Source organism: Pezoporus occidentalis, unplaced genomic scaffold (genome assembly GCF_034315485.1).
Source record: "Pezoporus occidentalis ecotype Australia unplaced genomic scaffold, CSIRO_AGI_Poc_V1 ctg176, whole genome shotgun sequence".
NCBI lineage: Eukaryota > Metazoa > Chordata > Aves > Psittaciformes > Psittacidae > Pezoporus > Pezoporus occidentalis.
The window spans coordinates 108,566-133,419 of NW_026913596.1; the positions used below are offsets into that span (position 1 = coordinate 108,566).

Here is a 24,854-nt window from a genome sequence, read left to right on the forward strand (position 1 = left end):
AGAAAGAGATCATGAATAGTTTTGTACAAGTCTATTTTCTAGACATTAACACCACCAAAAGTAAACACACCCTGGAAACATTTTTTTTTGCAGCATATTTTCAGTTTTATTTATAAAACCAGAAGCTCCTTTGAAGTCTACAGCGAAAAATCACACCTGGAAATTCAACCCCAGCTGAGTATTGTATCAATAAAATATTCCTGATGTAAAAATTCATTTGATTGCAATTTAAAACTTGATTCAGCTGGAAGATAAACTTACCAACCCGTGACTCATTCAGCAAATACTCATCGCACTGGAAAAACACATTCAGGTCCCTCCTGTTCCTCACAATGCCATGAAAATATTTGCACATCAACTCCTCTTTTAAAAACACAATTCTGTATTTTATGAATACAACAAAAAAGAAATTGCCAGAGAAATCCACCGAGGGCTTCTAAACTGCTGCTGCCCCCACAGGGGGTATTAACTGCATCATTACTGCACTTGCATGTTTTCCCTTTGGTCACCAAAGAAGTGACCTTCCCAACAGTTCTAACCTGTCTGCAACGTTTAAATTATGCCAGGTAAGACAAAGCCACATAAGCAAAATAGTGTGTGCAAATCTGGCTGCACTATTTACTCCACTGATCTTTCAGAACAGAACTGGATCTCACTTTGACTGCTCCAGCAAACTAGAGACTGAAAGAGTAATATAAACCGACGTAGAAACTACCAGTTCCTGAAACCTTATGGAAATGAGGTCCTTCCCGAACAGCTTGATAAGGCATTTGACTGCAAGATGGTGTGGTTCTAGCGGGGTAAAGAGTAGCTTGAGAAACTGTTTTTTTTGTTCTAAATCTGGCTTTGCAGCAAACACCGCTTGATTTTGGGGCAAATATTTAGTTTCATCATCACACAGGGCACTGATTCACCTCTTCAGTCTTATTTTTTCTCCCACACCATATTTATTCTATAACCCAGGACTAACATAGCCCCAGACAAGGACTTGCACCCAAGATTTAGCCAGGATTACAAACTTTGAATTCAAGCTCCTAGGCACATGCACCTTCATTATTGTATGGTCAGAGGGTATGATGTTCACAGAACTACAAAAACTAGGATGTCTGGGATTTCTGTCGCTGAAGGATCTTTCTGGGCACAAATTTACAGGAGCAAGTGCTACAAACAGGGTTAACATCTCCAAGCAAGGAACACATACAATACGATCAAGTTTTTATATAAAGGTCAGAAACTTGACCAATTGTAGCAAAGACAGCACAGGATACAGTGAGTGAAGCTCCACAAGTTATACTCCTGGATTTGGTTTGAACCAGGGGTATATATTGTGCAAGCCCTTTGTCTCTCTGCCTCTTTTATACAACCAGCATGTTTCCAGACCTAGGGAAGGAAAGCATCTTTCAACTGTTAGGTGCATTATTAACTTTCTCCTAAACTAAGCCCCACTGGTTGTAAGGCGGATGACATGTATGCCTGCTAACACATTGCAAACCATCTCATTTTCATACTCAGGAAATAACATACAGCAAGAATAGCTTTTCTACACTTCCCTTCTGGCTTCCACTTCCTACCTAGTTTGAAGGAGACAGCCATCCTTACCTGGAGCATTCACACTGATCTATTTCACCAAGTCTCAAAACACATTAAAGCAGTCAACATAAGCACATCTAACTAGAATGGATTCTAGTGCATAAGCACAATTTGACAGCTAAATTAGTTAAGAAACTTCCCAATTAAGAAAAGAACCTGTAACACAAAGCATCTTATTACATGTTTTGGAGCAAATACTTTGGACAGTGTGGTTATAAAGCAGAATACTCTATTTGGAAAGTGCTGGGAAAAGACTAGGAAAGGTATAAGGTATTGCCCACATTTTCCTGCTTGAGTACATGATTTGCTATACGTAAATACCCATCAAAGTCTCTTATTTTAAGAGCTGTTTGAACACAAAAACTACTGACCATGTGTGGACCTCTGCTGATTTACAACACAAGAGAAGACAAATTCAAGCTGAAAAACTGAAAGACAATGAAATGCAGCTTGAGAATAAATAGAAAGCAATAGGCATGAACAGAGCACACTTAGAAAATAAAGCCAAAGAATGCTGCCTGGGTCAAATTAGACTAGAAATTCTGTCAAAATACCTTTCTTTGAAATAGGCTTGAACGACAAAGATTGTCACTGAGCTGATTCTAAGAACTAACAAACCTCTTTAGATAAATATAGTTGTCCTTCGAAGCTCTGCAGATCACAGTATCTGTAACTCAGTCAAACCATGTGAAGCTCACCAGTAAATGAAACGTGAAAAACCTTCACATAGCAGAAAAGGAAGAGTTACACAGAACAAAAGGATGAATCGTGTTACATTCCAACAGTATTTGTTGAGAAGGCTGAGGTGATGATCTCCACAAAGAAAATCTGATTACATCCAGCTTTGATAAACAAAGGGGAAATCAGACAAAATCTGCTAGGTTTATGAAGCGTGTCCTGCTTGAAGAGCACTTTGAGACATTCAGCTTGAAGCTAGAAGTACTAACATGAGAACAAGTCCTTTTACACACCGAAAGAGAAAGTGGTTACCACTTTCTGAGCCACAAACTCACACCATGCACAAACTACATTTTTGTCCATGGATTTCTACAGCCGGAGCCACCATTATAAAGAAAGAGGTTAAAACTTGTACAGGAAGTCAATCAAGTGATAAGAAATCTGTGGTCTGATGTTCAAGTTTGGCTCCACAACATGTGACTTTTCAAGAAAGCAGAAGAAATAAAGCTCAATCTCTTTCATCTTTTGGGTTGGTTTTTTTTGGCATCACCATGACAAAAACAAAACAGGGAAGTGGCTTAAAATGTCCTATTCATTACGTCTGGCTTCAGCTCATCCAACTACTCTAAATGAGCAACAAAAAAACTAAGACACAAATCTGCTGCCCAGAGCACTAGCAACAGAAAAGATTGCCTGTAGCTACTTGAACTGGTAACTAGGCTATAATGCCTTCATAGAAAAGGTTTCCCATGTGTTTTTATTGAAAAGCAGATCCTGTACAAGGAAATAACTCCTGAATTATTACTTTTTTTGTTTTGATTGCTACTTATAATCTCATCTGTAGTGGAGCTGCAAACCAGTTACCCTCAATCCATTTTAAACACCCATCTTGAGAAACACAGCTTTAAAAGCAAAAGCTATAAACCAACTTGGTTCCAAAACACTCATCGTGAAAAACATAGGGAATAGCTTTGCTTCTTTGCACTTCAGTTTTTGATGGGCACAAGCTGGTGAAAGGCATTTTGATGCAGATAACTCAGCCAGTTTTCAGCTGCTCATCAAAAAGCTTTCTGGATTCTTGAACCAGCTACAGTGATTTTAGAGCCTCAGAGCATCCGAATCTTCAGTTTAGATCTTTAAATGTTGAACAAATGAAAACTAACACCTTGGTTTCAATGCTGGTTTCAATACATCTAGCCTACATGTTCCAGTCTGTTAGGTTCATCACTGCAGATCTTAACCACTGCATCTTTTCAGACTCTTACTTGCCAAGTTCAAATATACAAACACATCCCAGAACTCCTTTGTGTTTTGCTCATCACTGAGCAATCAAAAGTTAGAAACATAATCCATTCTGCATCAAGTCTGTGAGGTCAGGAAGAGAAACAGCCTCACAGTGAAAGATTGTCTTCAAAGTCACGCCAGGAGCGATGGGGTAATGGAGGAAGATTTAGTTTCACATATGTGATTGTTCATGTTGGGAAGAGATAGCCAGATACAGTCACCACTAGTATGTAGCGAAGGCAGAGGAAAAGAGGATGGGAATTACACCAAGTGGTTTTACTGACACAAGTGCTGGTGACTTCAGTGTTGCAGGTGCGGAGGCAATTTTCCCTTGTTTTCCATATTGTCAGCAGCCATTGCAGCCTCACAACTTGCATCCCTGATGCCACATGTAACACAGCCCTTTAAAAAGGAACAAGAACATAACAATTTAAATTCTTTTTATATTTCCAGGAGTCAAATCCTGGTTGCACATTGAAAACTCTTCAAACTTCTCACCCCTGGGCTCAAATTCTTTCTACAAGCAGAAATTGTATTATACAGATATATTCAGAAGCACTTTCATCTCCAACTTCTCTTGTCTCAGAAATTAGTTCTTTGGTTAGTGGAACACAGTTTTAGCTTTGAGATAAAAAGGCATATGAGCTCCTGGAGTTGGAAGGCCTTATCTTTCAGCCTTATAACCCAGACGCTCATTAAGGATTTGGATTGCAGTCTGAACAGCAACAATACTGACCAACAACAAAAGGCTGAGGTGCCCGAGTGTACTGACAGACCAGATTTTTCTTGTTCTTGACAAATGGTATGATACTGAAATCAAGTACTGAAATAGAAATCCTGCTATCAAATACTTGTATTTGCATACCAATGCATCTCATAACATTTGAGATGTTAACATTCAACAGTATTTTCTGCAAGACCACTGGACATCGGTTTGCTATCTGAATCAAACACGTGGTCCTAACCACAGTAGGACACACACAAGACTCTTGTATTAGGCAAACAAACACTAATCTTCTGGTCTTGTTCCAGAGCTGATGACATAGACTTCTCAGTTTTTCTGCTCCAGGAATAAATACCACAGCTCACAAAACCACATTTGAAAATCCCAGCACATAGAGCAGACAGTGCAATAGCAGATATTTTTCTGCTGCATGAGTACATGAATACAACCCACTCTGCCCTGAAATGCTCTGTACAACACATCATTGGAGCTCTAGATCTTTGTGGGACTGGTTCTGTCCTGCTCTTTTCTTCTCCATTGTACCTGCGAGCACTTCAAAGTGACTAGGGCGTTCTTCAATATACACTAATACAACTCAGAATTAGTTTATCAGAGTAGCCAAAAGTAATGCCAGGTAAAATAACCAGGCATAAGACACCAAAATTCTCAAACGATGAATCCACCTACAAAAGGCAGCTATTTTTGTGTCTCTTACTATATGCCTAAACCTCCTCTGTGTTTGCTCTAATCTCCACTAACAGCCCAGTGTTACCTGCTGTGCAATCCTAGCAACAATTTGTAGAAAAAAGAATAAAAGACCTAATGCCAACAGAAAAAAACCCTGCCAGATATGGATTCTTATGTGACAGTATGACACTACTCCTGTTCATCCAGGCGTTGACTGAAGGAGCTTTGTTACAGGTGATCCCTACAAAGAATTTAAGTATCTATCTTGCAAAGACATACAATGGGAAGATCTGTATTTTGGCACATTTATATGTACTTGAGCTCATTTCCTTACATAATCTACGAGGAACAACCATCAAGTGACCCCACCACTGTAAGATCTCACTGGTTAGAAATGGCACTGCTACTGGCTAGCCAAGGCATGAATAAGATTCAGATCCCTTTCACAACTGCTTACTTGGGTGCTGATTTCCAGTGGGACAGTCTGGGTCCTGATCCATGTGTGTACCTCTGCAAGCTCCTTCTTTTGCCCATCCGAAAACCACGGCTGCTGCTTTTGCATGACTGCCAGCTTCTCCAGATCCTCCTTTAAAACTTCCTCTGTAATTCTGCAGGAAACAGACACCTGTGAATATAGCTCCACTAAATGAAGCAAAGCAGGCACCAAATACAATCACCTTGGGGGTCTCTTCATCAATATCTGTCTATGGCTGAAGTCTAGAGAGCATCAGCCACTGAAAAGTACCAAGAGCTTGTTAAACCTTATTTGCTTTGTAAGGCTCCTTTCAACAGTGATCTAACTGTCAGCGGGTTTTTTGCTGTTATTTTGGTTTGGAGTTTTGGGGTGTTCTGTGTGCCCTTTGTTTTATTGTTCTCTAGTTTTGTTTGGTTGGGGTTTTGCAATGAAATCTCATTGCAGATATAAGCGCTAATTGCAAGCAATTTGCCAACAACATGCAAGTATTTTTAGCCCTTTATGCATTCAAAGTACAGGAAAATAATCAATCCCCTTAACACTTCAGCAAAGAAGTTACATGTTATCACATTTTAACTGATGGAGGAAATGGGGAAGACAGAAAAAAACACAGACAAAGGGAAATAACCAGGGCTTAAAACGCACAAAAACACCCCTTCCTGGGGTTCCATTGCAATGTGCGCTGTTCCCACAGTCTCCTTTGAAATTCTACAGTTCTAAGCACAATTCCAAACCACATGTCAGAAATTTTTCATGGTTTCCAACCTGTTTGGCATTTGGTAAGTCATTAGAACTTGCTCAGGTGTGTGATCCATCATCATCCAGGCTGACTCATGACTGGATTTATGAGCTGTCCCTTTCTCTTCTACTTCCTCATTCTTTTCTTTGGAAGCTTCAGAAGAATCATTGCTGGGAAAATACTTGGTGCTCTTCCCACTACCTGAGAATTACCATGAAAAAGAAAAGGAATGCAGATGTCTGGAAAAATCCTAATAATTCAGCACAAAAAATAAAACACCAGTGTATTCTTGCAAGCTAGCTCTGTAATACGAACACAGGTACTTCCAAGATGATTGCTCTAGCAAGTGATATACTACTATTGAGAATTCAAAGATAAAGTGCATTCTGTTAAGTAACTTAAGATCTCCAAAGCTTTATTAATTCATCTCAAAATTAACTGACTTAACTTCCCTGCTTCTGTTTCAAGAGGTCATACTCTAGGCAGATTTACCTTTACTCAAGTAAGATGTAAGCCAGTATCTAATGCAGAGAAAAGCACTAATGAGCAAAAGGGTGACTTACAGCTTAAAGGAATGGCTTAGATAGCCATTTCCAGCTACAGTGACTGAAACAAACTTGGCTTCAAACAGCGAAACCTGGTGACAAGTAAAGACTACAGATCCTCTTACTGAGATTGTCCATTCCCATTCCAGTATCTTGTTATGAATTACCAAACGTCCAAATCTTGAATTTCCCTACCTGTGCCAGAACCAGAAGTCTCGCTGGAGCTACAGCCTGAAGAACCAGACAAAGCTGATCCACTGCCTGATGCTGCTGAACCTGCACCTGAGGGGGACCCCTCATACTGCGAGTGGTCAGTAAATTCACTAGAAGCACAATGGTTAGCACTGCTAACACTGTCTTCTGGATCATTGTCCTGCAGACAAAAATCAAACCAAACATATCCATGGCAATTACATTTAAGTTTGACAAGGGAACTTCATCCATTTACTGAATTTGTCACATGTTGACCAAGTTCTCAGATCAGTTCAATAGGTTTGGAGTTTCTACTCTGAAAACACAAGGCAGTCTAAAACTCAGGGTAACACTCTTCATGGTGAAATCGGCAAGCACCTGCACTCTAGGTTACTGGTTTCTGCTGCAGATCCTTCCCCATTGGGTCAAGATATTGTACTGTTGCATTAAGTCAGTATTTTCTGCTGACAAGAGAGCAGGAGTCAGTTCCCTTCATGTCCTGTTTGATGGCATGAAGCAGCCACATGCGCCAAGCAATGGTGCGCTACCATGGAAGTACGAGAGTCTTCCCCTGATTCATTCTGTGAAGCTCAAAGCTTCAGTGGCTACAGGTACAGCAACTCCCCTTCCAGGGCCCTACCCTGCAGTTTCAGCTGATCCAGCCTTTCCAGCCCAACCTGGATTCAGGAGCCAGCATTTTTTTCCTTGCCTGCAGAGCTCAGATTCCTGCCTCTGAGTTTACCGCGGAAGTTGGAGAGGCCTTTTCTATGCCCAAGTATGGAAACCGCCCCACATGGATCCCTGTTCTTCGGTCATTAGCTGCATCCCTGGGAGACAGAGGGAGTAATTAGAAGTGCATCTTCCCTTTGTTTTGGTTCTCCACAGAGACTGTGGGACTGGCTGAAAAAGGATGTGAACTGTGCAGCTATAACCAAGTTCCACATGCATAAAAGCCCCGAACCCAAACTTCTGGCCAACAATTGAAAAGGCTGATGCCAAAGTGCTGAGCCAAAGCAGCTCATGGCAGCCTAGACTGGAAGATGTCACATTTCTGCCATTTGCTAAGTGCCAACACTGTACTGTTACAAGACCCCACGGCTGCAAGAATCAACAGCTTTCTCCACCTCCTGTGCTATTTGTGCCCTGTAGTCTACGTAGCACAGCCACTGGAAAAAGCAGTCAACAAAAAAACTGATGACCCTGAAACACAGATCATCACTGCTAGTTTGTGACTGAACACCATCAAAGTCAGGGTCTCTACATTAAAAATTCATGCTACTTACACATTTAGCTTCTGTATGTGCTTTAACATCAGTACCAGTGGAAAGCTCCATCGGTTTGGGCAGTTCTTCTTGAAGCAAATTCAACTGAAGCGGGGAGCTGCTCCGTGAGCTACTCAGCAGTAGGGCCTGGTCACACCGTCCCTCTTGCCGGTCCTCCATGGATGTGGCAGAAGAGACTGGAAAGGGCTGATCCACAGCGTGTGGTGCTATTGGTGATGGAGCAGGAGGAGGTGGGGCTGGAGGTAGTACGGTGCATGGATATGAAAAGGGGAGATAAACGTACTGAGGGCTAGGAAGAAAGACGTACTGAGGCATCTGAGCATACATAGGGAAACTCTGAAGAAATACAGCCATAAACGTGCCTATGTTTGGGGGATAAAACACTGGACATGACTGAGCTTCACAGCATAGTTGTGATGATGACACAGGCTCAGGTTTGAATGAGTGAATGGCAAGCTCCTCTCCTAAAGAAGAGGCTGGAAAACTTGACAGTGGATCTGAATAAACAGGAAATCCCATAGGAGGAAGGACATTCATACTGGAGGAGCTCAAACAGGACACTTCTGAGGGAGAGAAGGACTGTTTCTGAACTGTTCTCTTCACACACAGAAGACTATTTCTGTTTTTACTGGTAGAGTGGTTATCTGAGGATTTTCTCTGAGGTTTCTGGCGCTTGAATTTTCCATGTTTGCCTTTTTTACAGGTAGATGGGCTCATCTGCTTTGAAGTGGAATCTCCTAAGGAGGAAGGAAAAGAGACACATTCACTGAAATGACAAGAAAAGAAAAAAGAGGGAGAGAAAGAGAGAAAAAATACCCAGACAATTTAGTGTGGTTTATTCAGATCTGACTTCCCTCTGGATAACCGTTCCACACACCGTAAGGACAGATTTGCTGACATATTTACAATATTATCCTTCCCGCAATCAGTTTTCTTATCCATCATTCTGGCCTATCCCAATCACATCTTTTACATTCCTTGGGGTTTGCAGGGTTTTTGCAATAATTATCTGCTTTGTGAAAAGCCCAAGGCAGCAACATCCAAGATGGAGCAGACCTTCTGTGTGGGCAATGCTGTTGTCAAGCCTTGGCAGTTCAAAGGAAGTATTCTGTCTGTAGCCCCAGTAAGATACTGGCTAAATCATACAAACCCTAACCCTAGCCCCCAGCAAGATACTGGCTAAATTATACAAAGGAAAACCAGACTCCTTGCTAGGCTGGTCTTTGTAAGCCATCTGCTAAGTCTCTGTCTCAAATCTGCTTCCTACCTTGGCCACAGGAATGTCCTTTGTTATTTCTGCTCCCCTGTTGAAGGTAAGTCCTAAATGGAGAAAGCAAGATCCTCTGGCGGAACTTGTCAACGTAGTTCTGCTCTTCCTTTTGAGTGTGGGCTGACAACGTCTCTTTTGTTAGCCCAACTGGCTTTAAGTCCTCTGGCACAGCAGTGAGATTCTGAGCATGCACAGGAGGCAGCTCAATTTGTTCACTTCCAACCGTAGTATCCTCCATTGTAGTCACTTCTTTGAAGAGGGAAGAAAATAATTACTCACTCTTTGCTCTGTCCTTCTGGTATCAACTCCCACAACACCCAGAGGGTTACACAAAAGAATCTAGTCTGAGCTACTGAGCAGATAAAGGCTGCAGAGGCGGGGGCAGAATACACCCTTCACAAGCAAATATAGTTACACTAACATCAACTGAGCAAATTACTTTGCATGGTCTGGAAAACTTTAAATTCACTTTGAAATTACAGAGGCACTTCTTTCTTCATATTTTCTTAGTACAGTAGCAGTTAAATGCTCATTTTAAGCTCCTACTGCATTAAAATACAGTAACACTGGCCCACTAGTCATTTTTATTTTAATCCTCAATGGCTAAAAGCACAGTGTTGTGTTTGAGATATGTGACTAAGTTAAAGGGGAAAAGAAATAATTTACTCTGTTAAAACTAGGTTTATTAAAATACTGTAAAAATTTCCAGGTATTTCAGAGCTCATATTCATGAGAATGTATCTCAAATGGACAAAACTTTCTAATGCTGTTACTTCAGCCTGGAAACAGTTTAAATGGAAAAATCAGTGAGACAAGTCAGTGTTCTGCGAGTGTGAACAGTACCTGATTCCGGGTGTGGGACATGCACTATAGTGCTGCTGTAACTGCACTGGCTGGTGACAGACACCACACTTGGAGCCTTCTTGGACAGGGTCAGGTCTGCCAGAGGAGCTCCAGCCATGCCTGCAGCTGTCTTCTCTTTCAGTGTCTCTTCCTGATCAGCAGACACCGGAGTTTGGGAATTAACTGTTGAAAGTATAGGAGTATCTATTGGTAAATGACAAAGCTTCTACATGGAATTTCATTCCAAGCAATGCTCTCAGTTCATCAAGTGGCTCAGAAACAGGAAGTAACTATGCAGACTATTAAATAAGACAGTCTTATATACAATTAAATGTATAATCCATATGCCAAAGCAATGTCAGCACATACTAAACATGGCATAAAATGAGTGAGCAACAGGTTTATTTAGCAACAACAAAAAATAGGGTCTTTTGATGCATTCTGTGTTCAAAGACTTAATATTGTAGCTTAATTGTGACATCTAAACAAGGTAAGCATCTATTCACCACATAACCAAAATATTTGTGCTGTTAGTGTGACAACTATTCTGTTGTCTATTATGATTGTCAATAAATTTTGTGTTACCTTCCAGTGCCTCAGCTTCCTGCTGACTTTGCTGGACTTGCTTGTCATCTTCTGAAGATGACGATGATGTATTTGCAGAAGATTTACATTTCCTTTTGAATGCTGGAATACTGCAGCTCTCTAGATATCTGAAATAAAAGCATATCACAGGAAGCTCTTGCTATTTTGTGGGGTTTTTTTCTCCATTTGGAGAGACAAACATTTGAACAATCCAAACTGGAGATCCAGGTGTTGTTAACTAGTATTTTAAATTCACTGCAGGAAGCTGTGGGCACATACGTGCTTTCCAGGGAGTATTTTAAACAAATTCTCTGATTTACTCTTTAAAAGAAAAAGAGAAAAAAGGGGAAAAAAGAAAAAGAAATATTATCTTCTGGGTTAAAATATACCAACATCCTATAAACTGTATCAACTCTTTTATACGGATGTTCTCAAGATGTATATTGAGAAGACATTGACATAATATGCCCACTGAAATCCTCCTAAACTCCTATGCACCAGTGGTGAAACTATCAGTAGGCAAACATCAATAGCTGCAAACAGAATCTTTGGGCCCTAAATACTTCATTACTGTGTAATTCAGACTGACTGAGTGTTGGGATGGGTTGCACAGAGAGGCAGAAAACTTTACAAACTATCTCAATCCATCCCAAATTTATCTCACAACTCAAACCCCAAACAGTCCAGACCAATGTAAACTGCCTAGGTATTTTACCTTGCAACAATTATCCTTAAACTTGTATCACTAAAATCACTTTATAGTCTATTACCTGATGATGCTATCAACACAATTGATCTGCTGATAGGAAGGCACACGTGGAGTGGTCTTTGAATCATCATAGAACACATTGCCTGGTTCTTCTGTGCTATCACTTCTCACTGTCTGAAGAGAACAGGCAGCAGTGTGCCTCTTCCCTAGAAAAGAAGAAATCCTCAAAGACTCCTCTCAGAGGCATCTAAACACTACCCCCACTGAGAAACATATATATACACATACTGGGATGCATATATATTATACAGGGATATATGGCCTATGACAGCACAGCTCTCATTACTAAGTTATTCTGCATTTTCATCTCAATTCACATGTTTTGAGAATCCACGTAAAGCAGCTTTGGGATGCTTCTCCAGTAGACTTACATTTGCTACATGCAAGCCTGCATTTTCACTATAAAATGTTAAAGAAGTAAAACTCTATTAGTCTAGAAAGAGCTGGATATGTTCCTCTGTACCTTAGGGAGCAGTTACAAAGTTATTGTATGTTTAAACCATGCTAGAAACTCATGGCTATCGATCTACAGAGAGTTCACGTTACCATAAAGATCATAATTACATTAACGTACCTCCTAGTGTTCCTGAGCTCACAGCCTGTTCGTTCCCGTTCTGTGGCTTGCTCCTTGATGCAATGTACAGCTGCTGGCCCAGGTTCTTGATTCGGTTGACATCTGCACAAATCTGCTGCAATGTCATCTCGAGATAAGTGAAACGTGGAGTCAGAATAAAATGAGGCCATTAAAATGGGTCTGGGCTCTTGTATTCTCCAAACTGCGAGGGAGCTACAAACTCCAGCAGACTGTCAGCCTAAGCCTAGTATCTACTGGTATTTGTAAACTTAATTAATCTAGTTATCATGGTTGATTTAATTAAATTAAACCCATGGTGAGTTCTGTACACGTACACAGTAAAAACTGTCATTTTAAAAAGCATATTTGTACTACTCTGCAGGCAGTGACACATTTATGGGCTTACTGGTTCCTGTATATCCTCTGCACAATTCCCATTGGAGTCACTTGAAGATGCTATGCTCATATAGTGCTCATAAGAGCCATTGCTTCCACGACTTCCATAACCACTGGAAACATTGCTGTGAACTGGCTGTACGAGGGGAGAAAAATAGTAATTAAAGAAAATAAATCATCTTAGAGAACAAAAAGAAGAAAACAACAGACTTAAGACACAGAACTTCAACTAAACAAAACCATTAAGTGAAAAGTCAATATTGCTCTGGGCTTTGCCACTTGCTTGGGAAAAATTCCTTACCATGCTTAAAGCTGTTTCAGGATACAGATTTAGCTCTGTCAATTATATTTACATCATACATATATATATATTTTTTTACATTTATTCTTTATGTTAAAGACACGGCAAAGGTGGCAAACAATTTTTTCCTAATCAGGCTACCCAGAGCTATACTTTTAAGGCTGTCACACAAGCGCGTCTCCATTTAGAGCTTTCCTTTCAGAGCTTTATAGAAGATCATCCCCAAAGTAGTTTGCTAAACACTACAAGGTGCTTTAGCCTCTCACTGAGGCCAGCCAGTGTTTTGAAAGTCTTTCACCTTCCTTACCTGCAGAAGCAGCTTGTAAATTTGTCCTTGCAATTCTCTTATCTCTTTCTCAACATGGCTCGTTTCTTTACTTCTTGCAGCAAAGACATCTTCATTCAGAGGGCTTCTGGAGAGAGACAACAAAATTTCACTACTCATTGAAATTTGGTAAGCAAAGGTAGCTAAAACAGTTGCAACAGATTCTTTATCATCATTATTTTTACTACTTCACTGAATCAATACAAAGGGATGTCTTCTGTTCCACTAGCAGCTCTGCTAGGATAGTGAGGTAGTGTTATGAGGGCAGTGCTTCATGTGAAGCCCCAGGGAAGTCAGCACACCAGCAGAGCAACAGGAGTTAAGGTTGACAAGCATCTACACCTCTGTCTCCTTCACCCAGAAGAAGAATTCACACCCCATAAAAGATCACTCTGAAAAGCCAAAAGGCCATCTCAAAAAGCCATTTCCTAGAAAAAACAGGTAAGAGCAGGCAGACAGTCGTATTCCAAATCTCTTGGAAACTAAGGAGAAACATGTAAAAAATAAACTTGCACATTCAATACTAACTGCATTTTTTTTTTTCAAGAGGTTATCTTGGTAAATACTTAAATTCTGTAGCAAGTGAATGTTCCAGAAGACAGATCAGAAGGTCATTTCAGCTACATGTCTGTCAAGTAACGGTTTTTGTTGTTGTTTTGGTGAGCCAATAATGAGTGAATGTAAGCTAATCATGGGTTAAAGTCATTGACTTTTTACATGGTATTTTAGCTTTTACTCAGCTTTCTATAACTGATATTTGATTTAGACACGTCCATTATCAGGGTATTTGGACATCAGCCATGTGCAAAAACATATGTTAAAAAAAAACAAAAAATTGGCTTTGCCTTTTACTTCAAAGTAATTTACTCATTTTCATACTTAAAATGAATGCTGTTCTGAAGGAATGGGCCGCAAGACAGATGCTAGATAGCTGTCACAGACTGCAGGAGCAACACCAGGTCTCTAGTTCAGTACTGAGACTGTTTTGTTTTGCAGAGCATTCAACAAAAAGCACTTTAACAGATCAATTCTACAGCTGACTTACGTTCGGACTTTGTGTCGGCCAATGATGAACACTACTTTCCTGCTCCAAGGATTCACAAAACTGGACCAGCTGGTATCCAGTATGACATAATCCCCATTTTGAGTACAAAATCTAATAGGTAAATGTTCAAAAGGGGGTTGACCAGCGAACTTCAGGACTGAAAAAAACAAACCCAACCAATCAAGAAACAAGGTTTAGTTTGCATTACGACACAGGAGTGCAAGCACAAACACTAACAATGGGCTCCTTTAAAACTGGGCTTGAATTTGCTCTGATCAAACTGGTTGCTTTAATTCATTAGTTTCTCTTTGTCTACACTGCAGATCAGTCACATGCCAAGCAATATGATAATGAAAGAATGCTAAAAGCAGTGGAAATCCCTGTTAAAGCAACTGTACTTACTCTTCCGGTGAACAGCAATCATCAAAGGGCGATCTTCTGGGTGCAAATACATCAGAATGGACGTTCCAATTAAATCCTGAGGTAAGTAACCCAACAAAGGCACTGCTCTGAAACCCAGACACGTTATCACTGATTATAGTGCAGTTTTGAGTATTTAAATCCTTAACCCTTTGCTTGTCAGTGAAGTCCCCATGCATGATCCACAGAGGCATGAACTAAGGCTACAGAACATTTTCCAGCTCCATATGATCATTCTAATGATCATCCACTGCAATGCAGGTATGTAAATACTAATGACAAACATTTCTGTGCCTGGAGATCTGGCAGACTTTCACATTTACAGGCAGCTTTGTGCCTGTCTATATGAAAAGAGAAAATGTAACATAAAAAAGGATCTTGAATAAGCATCACTATGAAATCTGACACAGAGGCTGAAAATTGTGTTGTAAAAACACTCCTATGGCTCAGCAGGAGACAGGTTTAGTCTTGCCAAATTTGGCCCAGCTCAGTACAGCTGTATCTCCACACTGCAATCCCCAGAGCTTTGCATTATGTAGGTTTTCCACTCTGTGTTCCCCCAGACCCCCCACTGCCCTGAATAACAAAACCTGACTGCAGTTCTGGTTAATTCACATGTTAAGTCAACAAAGACGATATCTGTCAAGCTCTAGATGTTTTTCCATGAGTCTACTAACACAAAACTACTTTGTTTAATTCACTATTGCCAACTGCACAGTTCAACTACATTAATTGTGTCTCCAGCTTCATCACCAAAGGATTTTATGCTACCTCTCTATACATACCCTCGCAGGCCTTAAGACTCAAATCTCACCTGTCATCTATGTCAAGAAAAACACATCCAGGGGTGTGAGTGGTGGTGAAGATTCTTTTATCCATAGGGATTCGAGGAGCTAGTAGAAAAAGAAATATTTATTGAAACAAAATATGCACAAAGGCAGAAAACCTGTTACTTCTGCTCGTGACAGAAGGTTATTGGCTCCTGAGCCTTTTTAATGACTCACTGCTTCCTGAAACATCACATTACACAGTTTTAGGTGGTACAGACTTCTCCCAAAAACAGAAATAGTGAGAAGAGGTCAGACTCTTTGGGACCTTGCACAGAGGGCACAGATGCTCTGGATTTGCATGCATGAACACACACAGACTGGAAGTTACCTGGGTGAGCCTATCCAAGCACAAGTTCTAAACAAAGGCAACAGACTTTCATACACTGCATTTTAATGTTGGCTTGTTTTTTTTGACTGCAGTCTCCTGACTTGCCTTCATATCCAGAGTGAATTTTCTCAGCCAAAGCTAAGCAGCAGGATTCTGTATCCACGTGGACAGAAGTACACACATGGACTAAGTATGGTGTGATTCGGAAGGGGTAATAACGTGTTTCTTGATCTTTACCACTCCTGAGGGAAAGTAAAAGGGATTAATGCACTAGTTTCAAGACTCAGATACTTTATGCCAGGGCTCAGAGCCCTGCAGAGAAGTCATGCTAAAGCACAGACCCTGGTAATCAGGATTTCCTAAGGTCCTTAGCATACTCCTTTGCAATCCATGGCCAACACATTCAGCAATACTGCTCTCACACCCCTTAAAACCAAGGTGTTTTGCCTCCAATACCTGCATTCAGAGGCTGTTCCAGAAATGCCATTAGTCTAACCTTCTAATTCTCAGTCTGAAATGCATTCACAAGAACCACCCATTTGGTTTTTGTGCTCTCCTCCAGTTAAACAGTTCTTTTTCTTGTTTATTCTGTACCATTTTTAGGAAAAAAAAAAAACAAAAACAGAATTCTGTCTCTCAAGCTTTGGTTCACTGACCTACTTGAGACTCCAGCCTCAGCTCACAAATAGCTGTTGTTCTTGGATGGACTTCACATGAGAGTTTGTCTTCCTAGAACATGTGTGAGCAGCAGCTGCACGCAACATCCTAGATGAGATCTCAACCAGGCCTTTGTAATGACTCTTTTCACCTGCTATAATTTCAGTACCTACTCCAGCTCTGACAAAGAATTGAGGTAAGTTTCTGGACGTTATCACTTACACTAAAAGTTACTTTCTTATTACACATTTAGTTTTAGAGACTAAAACACACGTTTCTAGAGAGCAGTGTCATAAAAACTATTACTGACAGCTCCCCCTCCTGGAAAAGAAAGATACAAACCTTCCAACACACTGGTAATGTACTTGCCTGATCCTGCAGAAAAAGGACTTCACCTGGGCATATTCATACAGAGAAGCTAGTAAGAAGAACACACATTGGAAGTATAAGTTAATAAAGACCTATATTTTAAACCCTGCTTTAAACCCAGACTTTCTGACCTAGACCAAAGTCTCTGAACCTGCTCTTAATTAGCTGTTCAACAGTCTGCTCCCACCTCAGGTGTTCTCCCTCCCCTCCACCCCACTCACTCTTGAAGAAATAGCTAACCTGGAACTAAATTCAAAGGAAACACATATGATCTTTAGAAAACCCTTAGTGCATCACTATGGGAAGGACAGGTGAAAATTCCTGGCTTTAGGAGCCATGGACCAAAACCTATATACAGCCAAGAGTTATGGGGAGAGGAAAGTTCAGTAACAGTTCAAAGCAAAAAAACAACTCCTCCATAGGGGCACCACTGCTGTGCTGGGCAGGCACACGACTAGCTTTTAAGTCGTGTAATCCCTGGCATGTCAGTGTTAGCAGCCTCTGATGTCTCACATCCTTTGCTAGCAAGGATTTTGGATTTCCCAGCTTTTTTTTTGATGCCAGAACAGCCTCATGGTTATGTGGGCAAAAGCCATGGCTGTGGCACACAAGCTACACTTGAATTGCTCACAAATAACATAGGACTCAAAAGACACAAGTTAAGCACATCCACCACTAAACAGCAAGTCAGCTTATAACTTGGGTTTAGTGAGCTACGTTCACAGCAGGCTGCAAGCAGACCACAAAGACAAAGCAACCACAATTAGACCTTTAGTTTCTTTTTAAAGAACAGCAGTGCTTGGAATGAATAAGATGATGCACGAAACAATGATTTATCTGCCTTTTACTTACCCCAAATAGGTGTTAAGCCTCTAGGAGACTAGCTAGGACTAGCTGCATAGCTACTTGAGTTTTCAAAGTGAAAAGGGAACAAGTGTTGCTAATGTATATTGCTAGCATAAGCATTTAAAATGAACAGCTATTCCATCCTCATTCTGCAAAGACACATAAAGCATTTAAGAGCATTGCCAAGCCTCACCTGTTTGACTTTCCATGTTCCAAAGAGGCAGGTGGGACTGATCCGTGTGCGTGTAGAACACACTCACATCCTGAGGGACAAGCAGCTCTACAAACCGGGAGGAATCCAACACTTTCTTCTTACAGTTTAGAATGGATGCCGCCTGCTCGGAAATATGCACCATGCGTCCAGAAAGCAAGGAAAACACAGCCACAAATGTGTCCTGGAAGAAACACCATTGTTAAAAACAATCCCCCAACACATGGCACCAGTATTGTAAGGATAAAAACCCAATCCACTCAAACCCACCACAACCTAAGAGAGGTTCAAAAATGGGCTCTTAACTTAGCATCCAATTAAAGTTATGCATGAGCCACTCCAATCTCCAATGCTGTAGACAGCCTACTCAGCATTTACAAATGCTAATAAGACTTCAGTATCAAAACTGAAACAGATTACAGTGATGCTTGCAATTGTTCAGAATGATTTGCTATCAGACTCACCCCCCCCCCCCCCCAAACAACAGAATAACTAATTCCTGGAGCACAAATAAAAACCAAAGTCCCTCACAACTATGGACTTGATCAGCTTTGAAAGCTTTCTGCTAAGTGGGTCTCAAGAGATCACTATGCTGTAACTGGATTCTCAAATCAAATACTCAAACGATGCATTTGCTGCTTCTGGTCCTAAAAAAAACCCAGGTCTTTCTCCACTTGCTGCTGTTGGGTACCCTGAGTCAGCACAGATAAGGAATAGCCTTGATCTACCTTTAGAAGCACAAAGGTCTGTCTGGCTAAAACTTCAAGGCTTTTCAATTTTAGATATCCTATTTCCACAAACTGATGTAAGGAGACTGAACAGAGAGTGAAACAGTGATGAACCCCTTAAGTATGCCTGAATTCCTTACAGTGTTTTTGGGAGTGTGTTCAGATGCAACTGCCACCAGCTCTTCTATGCTGTATGTCATCACATCTGTCTGAAACACTCTTCGGTCACTCAGGGCCTGGAAAAAGTCATTGTTTGCTAAATTGAAGAAAAACAGGAAAAGCAAAACAAACACAAGGAAGTCAGTAAGGAGACTATTTTGAAAGTGTTTCTTACAGCCCCTGTACTCTTGTCATCTTTTTGGTGAAGTCCAAATGAGATAAGGAAAGTCTGTGTAGTGACAAAGGGAAAAAGAAGAGTGCTTATACTATTGGAGTGACTTATCCTACAGAAAACGAGCATGAAGAAGTAGAAAGGACAGAACATGATGGCAAAACAACAATTTTAGCTCCTTAGTTCTGTTGGAAAACACAGGCTATCAGTAATTTTTCGAAGTGAAACAGCAATGCTACTTTTTCAACATATACAGAAAGTCATTAGCAGGCACCTATTAGCTATAGGAAGCTGAAGAAGAGAAGCAGGAGGTGGGCATTCCAACAAAAAAGATATCATGATTATTTAAAACAACCCACAGTGCTTCAGAAAATCAAGTGTTTGCCAGATAACATTAAAACAAAGGAAAGCATTCCAGTTATTTGTTGCCAAACACATCTATTCAAATGAAGCTGCTGTATAGCTTCTATGCTGCCAGACTTTTTCCACATACCTTGGACCTGCTGGACACACCGCAAGGCATAGTTGAGAGCACTGATTGTACTGGGCTTGCTGGAACTCCTTTTGTCTTCAGGCAAACACCTCTTCATTTCTTGGATCATCATCACCATATCTCTGTGAGACTGGCTCCAATTCAGCTGCTCACTGTGAAACAGAGCTTAAACTTTACCAGAGACTTCTGGAATAGGAGCTTCTTTTCTGTCAAGCAATTAAAATTTTTCACTAAATTAACTTTATAGCCTTAGCTGCAGGGTCACAGAATATCCTGAAACACTTCCTGCTGTATCTTTCTCACTTCTCTGATGCTTAATCTTTTCTCCTCTGCTTTCCTCCTTTCCAACTCCAACATGTCATGGATGGCAAAGTCACGTCATGACCAATTAAAAATAAGCTGATGCTTACTCTAGATTTCACTGGTATTAAAATAATGAATAGATGCCAATTTTATATGCATTCAAGTCTTTCTAGCCTTGAAGTCTGCAACTGAATATAAGCACTTCAGGGAAACATGAGGTACTGAAAATACACCTGATGCAAAGACTTCACTCCTCACGTGATTTGAGAGGCTTCAACAGCAAGGTTAGTAACAAGATCTCCCTCTTTTGACTGAATAGTAAGCAGTTACTAACCGCCAGTATCCTCAAAATACTGATTGATTCTAATCCTACAGACTGGATAGGAACACCGTTCGTTTAAATAACTCCTGGCCATCTGGCATTGTTATTAGTACACCGTTACTGCATGAATCTGTAAAAGAGCTCAAATATTGCATGTTAACTTCACGTGCTGGATCAGCATCGCAAAAACTATAGCTTTCTGCTCTACCACTACTCAATATAGTCTTTAGGTTAAGTACACGTAGAAGCCACAGAGGGGCAACGACTTATCTATTCAGCCAACCTAAAACCGAGGCAAACATCTTATCAGGAGCTATGCAACAGCGATGCGTGATCTACACGTGAGGCTATCATCAGCATCACGGTTTGTGGTTCAGGCTGCCCTGATGCACTGAAGTGAGGACTGCATCCCAGCTACACCAGGTCCCTGACTGCGCCTTCAGCTCAAGCAATAGGACAGTCGGTGCTGTCAGGTTACCTGTTAAGCTTGCCGTGCCTCCCGAAACTTCCAGCTGAGCAGCCACTGGCCTCCCGGCTGCAGAAATCCGCTTCCTTGGCGTTTGGCCCGTTAAACCCTGCCCCGCTAGAGCCGGTCCCCGGCCCCCCGCCGCACCCCGAGCCCGCCTCCCCCCGCGGCCTGCCGGCGAGGCCCAACGCCCCCTCTGACCCGTCCGCAGCCGCCGCTGACCAACTCGCTCCGCGTTCAGAGCCGCCGCCGCGGAGTTCGCCCACGTCCATCTCCGACCCGCAGGCCGCTACAGCGCGGGGGCATCGGCGGCCGCTCGCTCCTCAGCGCGGTCGGACCCTCGACCTTCGGAGCGGAGCCGGGCCTGCCCAGCCGCGGAGGGAAGGGGAGGGAACGGCCCGGCCCTCCCGCGCTGCCTCCACCCGCGGCCCGGCAGCGGGGTCCTACCTGCGCCGGGCCCCGCCACGCCGTGAGGGGAGGCGCCGCGCCCCCGCCCCGGTTACGTAACGGCGGCCGCACGCGGCGGCCCCGCTCCCACACACGGCGGCCGCGTGCCCCGAGGGAAGGAGGAGGCGGAGCCACGGTGGGAGCCGCTCGTTTATTGGATAGCGCGAGCCCGGCGGGGCGGAGCCGCCCCCCACCGCCCCTCGCGCGTCCCCGCCCCTCACGCGCCGCCGCACGCGGACCCCGTGCGCGCGCCTGCCCCGCCGCCACGTGCGGCGCCGGTCGCCCCTCCCCGGTAGGCGGTGCCACCCCCCCCCCCCCCCCCCCATCGCGCTCCCGCACCGCTTGGTCCCAGGTAACGGCAGCAACGGAGCCCGGCACGGAGCGGGGCCAGCCCAGCGCCAGGCACGGCACCTCGTGAGCCGGGCCCTGCTTGTTAGTGATTAATGGCAGGAGTGTCTTAAGGCAACAAGGTGAAGTTAGTGATAACATCTCGGTAATCAAAACAGTTTGGCTTTAAACAGCAGTAAATGGGCTGAAAAATGCAGCGGGTTTCAAGTGGAGAGGCTGAAGATAAGGCACCTCCAGGGGATCCGAGTTTCTTCCTGTAACTCATGCATATATGCTCCAGACTACAAAAGAAGAAAGAGGTTGGACAGAGGACAGTCTCCTTCAGCCCTGACAGTGCTGCAGGTGAAGCGATTCATACTAGAGATAACTAAAGAGATTTAAGAGTGCTCCGCTGTGGCTTTCCTAGTTTTAGTTTTCCTTTGCTTGCACACCAGTATTTCTCACCCAGTACTACACATCTCTTGGCAATGGTTACTGCAGTGTTTCTTACTGTATTACAGCACAAACAAACTTTGTCCTCCCATGAAATGCTTGGGGATCGAGGAGAATTCAGATCAAACACTGGACTGTACGTTCCCTGGTCTGCTATCATGACCCAGCGTTAGTATCACTGCACTCAGCAGCAAAGTCTCTACTAGCACAGCAGCACCCTTGGAACTGATACCCTGGATTTACCTAGCCAGAAGCTGGGGGACATGAAGAAACAGTTCTTGGACAAGGGAGGGAAATTGTATTTCTCTTTACACTACTGCAACACACAGCTGTACAAAACCAAGGCTGTTCCTGCTTTCCAAGTCCTTGCTCTTCTCACTGTCACCCCTTTCAATGCACAAGTGGTTGAGATTCAGCTACTGGAGCTCCCACAGGGGTCACAGTTCACCACTCACTGCTATTTCAAACTCATGTTTATATACTTCCAGCTGAGTATCCTGGCTTTATCTAAGCTGTACCCATCAGTGAATTAACACCACCTATTCCAGCTCTATGAGAAATCCCCATTTCGGTGAAACTTACCAACAATGATGATGATGATCATGACAACAACAGCTATCAATATCACCCACATCTGTGAAAAAAGCCATACACACTTACTACAAAGCAGGCAGCAGCATTAACTGGCCTTCAGGGTACAGAAACACAGCCACTGCAAGGTACTTTTGCACCAAGTGCTAGATCCAACACAGCAAGTAACACTTCTTCAATATGCAAGCTCAAGGCACACTCTAAAGCAGGCTGTGCACACAGGCAAAGCAGACTAAATCCTTTTCCACTGTGCCTCCATGCAAAGCCTGGCTCAGGTGACCATACAAGCAGGAGTCAAGAACTATTAAACACCATTTCCACTCTCACCCTATACCGTGTCTTTCACTGTCTTTTGCTGCTCACTGAAGATGATTCCAACCTTTGCCAACAGCTCCAAAGTCTGAGTGAGCTCTTTCTGCTTTCTAATACTTCCTGCACTTTTACTCAACCCATGCATTTTTGGCTGCCTTCTTCCTGTTCCCCAAAGCCTCACATTACTGAGGTGTTTCCCTCTCGCCATGACCACATCAGACACAGTCTTGCACCAAGCAGCACCACTGGTAATCCAGCTTTTGGTTACTTTATCTAACCACTACACCACATTGTAAAAAACAGATGCTGTAACTTAAGTAACACTGGATAAAGTCACTTCTGCCTTTTGAGATGACTGTAATAGTAAAAGCCTTCACTGCAGTACTGTATAGTAGACAAGCCATGGTTACCTTACAGTTCTTCCACCAATACTTTCTTTTCAGCTTGGCTGCACTGGTCTCAAACTGGGAAGCTCCTGCCTGCAGCGCATCAGCACGGTCATCCAGCTCTGACAGCTTCTGATCTCGCTCCAATACCTTGTCCACGTTCACTCTCATGATGTCAACAACCTGCACCAGTTAATGCTTAAAGTTATCAGTTGCACCAACCAGTGTGGAACTCAACTGCAGGCAACAGGCAGCAACACACAATACTCTTAATGTGCTTTTCTCAGAAGTAGGAGCTATTGCCTTTAGTAAACCCAGCCATAAGCTTACACAAAACTGTGAAATCCGCCTGTGGCTGGAAGTCCCTAATGCCTACTTTAACATGCCAGGAGTGCTGGCATGCCCTTGAACCTGGGGCAGAATTCCTGATCCCCTTCAGAAGGAGGTGAGGCATATACACATGACAGTCAACCACACGTCAAACACCACTGTCAGTAGCCAGCCTGGCTTTTGGGCTCTGCAGAAATCCATAGGTGTCAGCCATATTTGACAGTCAGCCTCCATTGCTACTGATGAGAGACAAGCATGTCCTCTGTGAGGACAAAGGTTTTTATCTTTACTTATGCCAATTCCTCAAGTATTAGATTTGCAGCTTACATTTGACAGCAGCAACTTTGCTCCACTTCCTCCTCCAGCTGAATGGGTTTTCCTTTTTAACCTTTGCAAGAGTTGAGATGACACAAGTATAACAAAGCAAGCTGAATGATGCCAGGCCTCCCCTTCACATAATGAAGGGGAAACCACCCAAAACATCCCTTCCAATATAAATCATACCAGTTTCCTGAAAGTAAAACAGTTATGCTGATATCAGACTAGACTTTTACCTCATCTACTTGGTGTTGAGTCTGCTGAAGACGACGGTTACTGCCAGCAGCCACATTTGAGCTCCCAGGAACACTGGCTGACCTGCAGTAAAGAAAGTCACCATTATTCTGCTCACCTTTGGACAGGCTGCGGTTTCGGTTTCAAGTCAATACCCTTATTGTACACAAGTTATCTGACATTCGTGACAACTGGGAACTTGCATCTTTGGAATAAATATGGGGCAGTTTCCTGCTGGAGAAGTGATGCTTTAACAACTGAGAAGAGGTGTAAGTCATGCAGTGTGCCAGACATCTTGCCACTGAATTGTTCAACATGCTAAAAACGGCCGTGGATAGCTAATACTATGGTTTGCAGTAATGCATGTGACAACTCCTACAATGGGTCATAGGGCCCAAGTTTTCAGCTACAGAAATCTACAAAGTATTAAATACAGCAGCTTAACGATAATTCTGACTACACACACTTAACAGCGCTTGCCTCTGTCTGCTCCTTTGAGCAGTTAACACGGAGCAAGAGAAAGCACAAGAAAGAAAAAGCACTTGGTGTAGGCAAGAATTCATCTCCGCTCAGCTCTGAGCTCAGGTCATCCACTTGTCTTTACCAGCTACAACACCCTGCACCTCTGTAACAGGTGCACGAACCTCTGCATGTGCTCCTCACACCACTTTCACCGTGCTCTTGTTGCATCCCTCTAGATGCAGTTGTACTCAATTTGCTTTCCCACATTTTCATTTCGCCTGCATCAGAAGCACGCACTGCTGAGTGCACACTCGAAAGGGCCGAATCTGAGCACTGGCTACGTTTACAGGCTGACTTCTAGCTTACATTTAGCAAGAATAAGCGC

At 42.7% G+C, this 24,854-nt stretch overlaps 2 protein-coding genes across 12 annotated transcripts; both read right to left on the reverse strand.

Moving 5' to 3' along the window:
* Window positions 1-3,006: 3,006 nt before the first annotated feature.
* Window positions 3,007-21,036, reverse strand: PER3 (period circadian regulator 3). Of its 9 annotated transcripts, none has more exons than XM_062614473.1 (21): window positions 20,622-21,036; window positions 19,519-19,670; window positions 18,835-18,950; window positions 17,949-18,150; window positions 16,910-16,958; window positions 15,989-16,125; window positions 15,540-15,618; window positions 14,708-14,814; window positions 14,306-14,462; window positions 13,243-13,348; window positions 12,645-12,770; window positions 12,239-12,365; window positions 11,666-11,810; window positions 10,896-11,023; window positions 10,311-10,493; window positions 9,465-9,716; window positions 8,198-8,934; window positions 6,918-7,095; window positions 6,204-6,378; window positions 5,421-5,571; window positions 3,007-3,954 (listed from the first exon to the last, which is right to left on the reverse strand). In XM_062614473.1, exons 1-21 carry the CDS (start codon window positions 20,879-20,881, stop codon window positions 3,853-3,855), a joined length of 3,669 nt encoding a protein of 1,222 aa, XP_062470457.1. In that variant the 5' UTR covers window positions 20,882-21,036; the 3' UTR covers window positions 3,007-3,852. The 9 variants fall into 9 exon arrangements, 6 of the variants coding, with proteins under 6 accessions (XP_062470457.1, XP_062470456.1, XP_062470455.1 ...); XM_062614472.1 differs by having other exon boundaries at window positions 9,465-9,713; window positions 10,311-10,514; XM_062614471.1 differs by having other exon boundaries at window positions 10,311-10,514.
* A 447-nt stretch (window positions 21,037-21,483) lies between these two features.
* Window positions 21,484-24,854, reverse strand: VAMP3 (vesicle associated membrane protein 3). 3 transcript variants are annotated; one of them, XM_062614513.1, is made up of 5 exons: window positions 24,652-24,674; window positions 24,010-24,091; window positions 23,150-23,308; window positions 22,419-22,470; window positions 21,484-21,685 (listed from the first exon to the last, which is right to left on the reverse strand). In XM_062614513.1, exons 1-5 carry the CDS (start codon window positions 24,657-24,659, stop codon window positions 21,666-21,668), a joined length of 321 nt encoding a protein of 106 aa, XP_062470497.1. In that variant the 5' UTR covers window positions 24,660-24,674; the 3' UTR covers window positions 21,484-21,665. The 3 variants fall into 3 exon arrangements, with proteins under 3 accessions (XP_062470497.1, XP_062470499.1, XP_062470496.1); XM_062614515.1 differs by lacking the exons at window positions 22,419-22,470; window positions 24,652-24,674 and adding an exon at window positions 24,836-24,854; XM_062614512.1 differs by lacking the exon at window positions 22,419-22,470.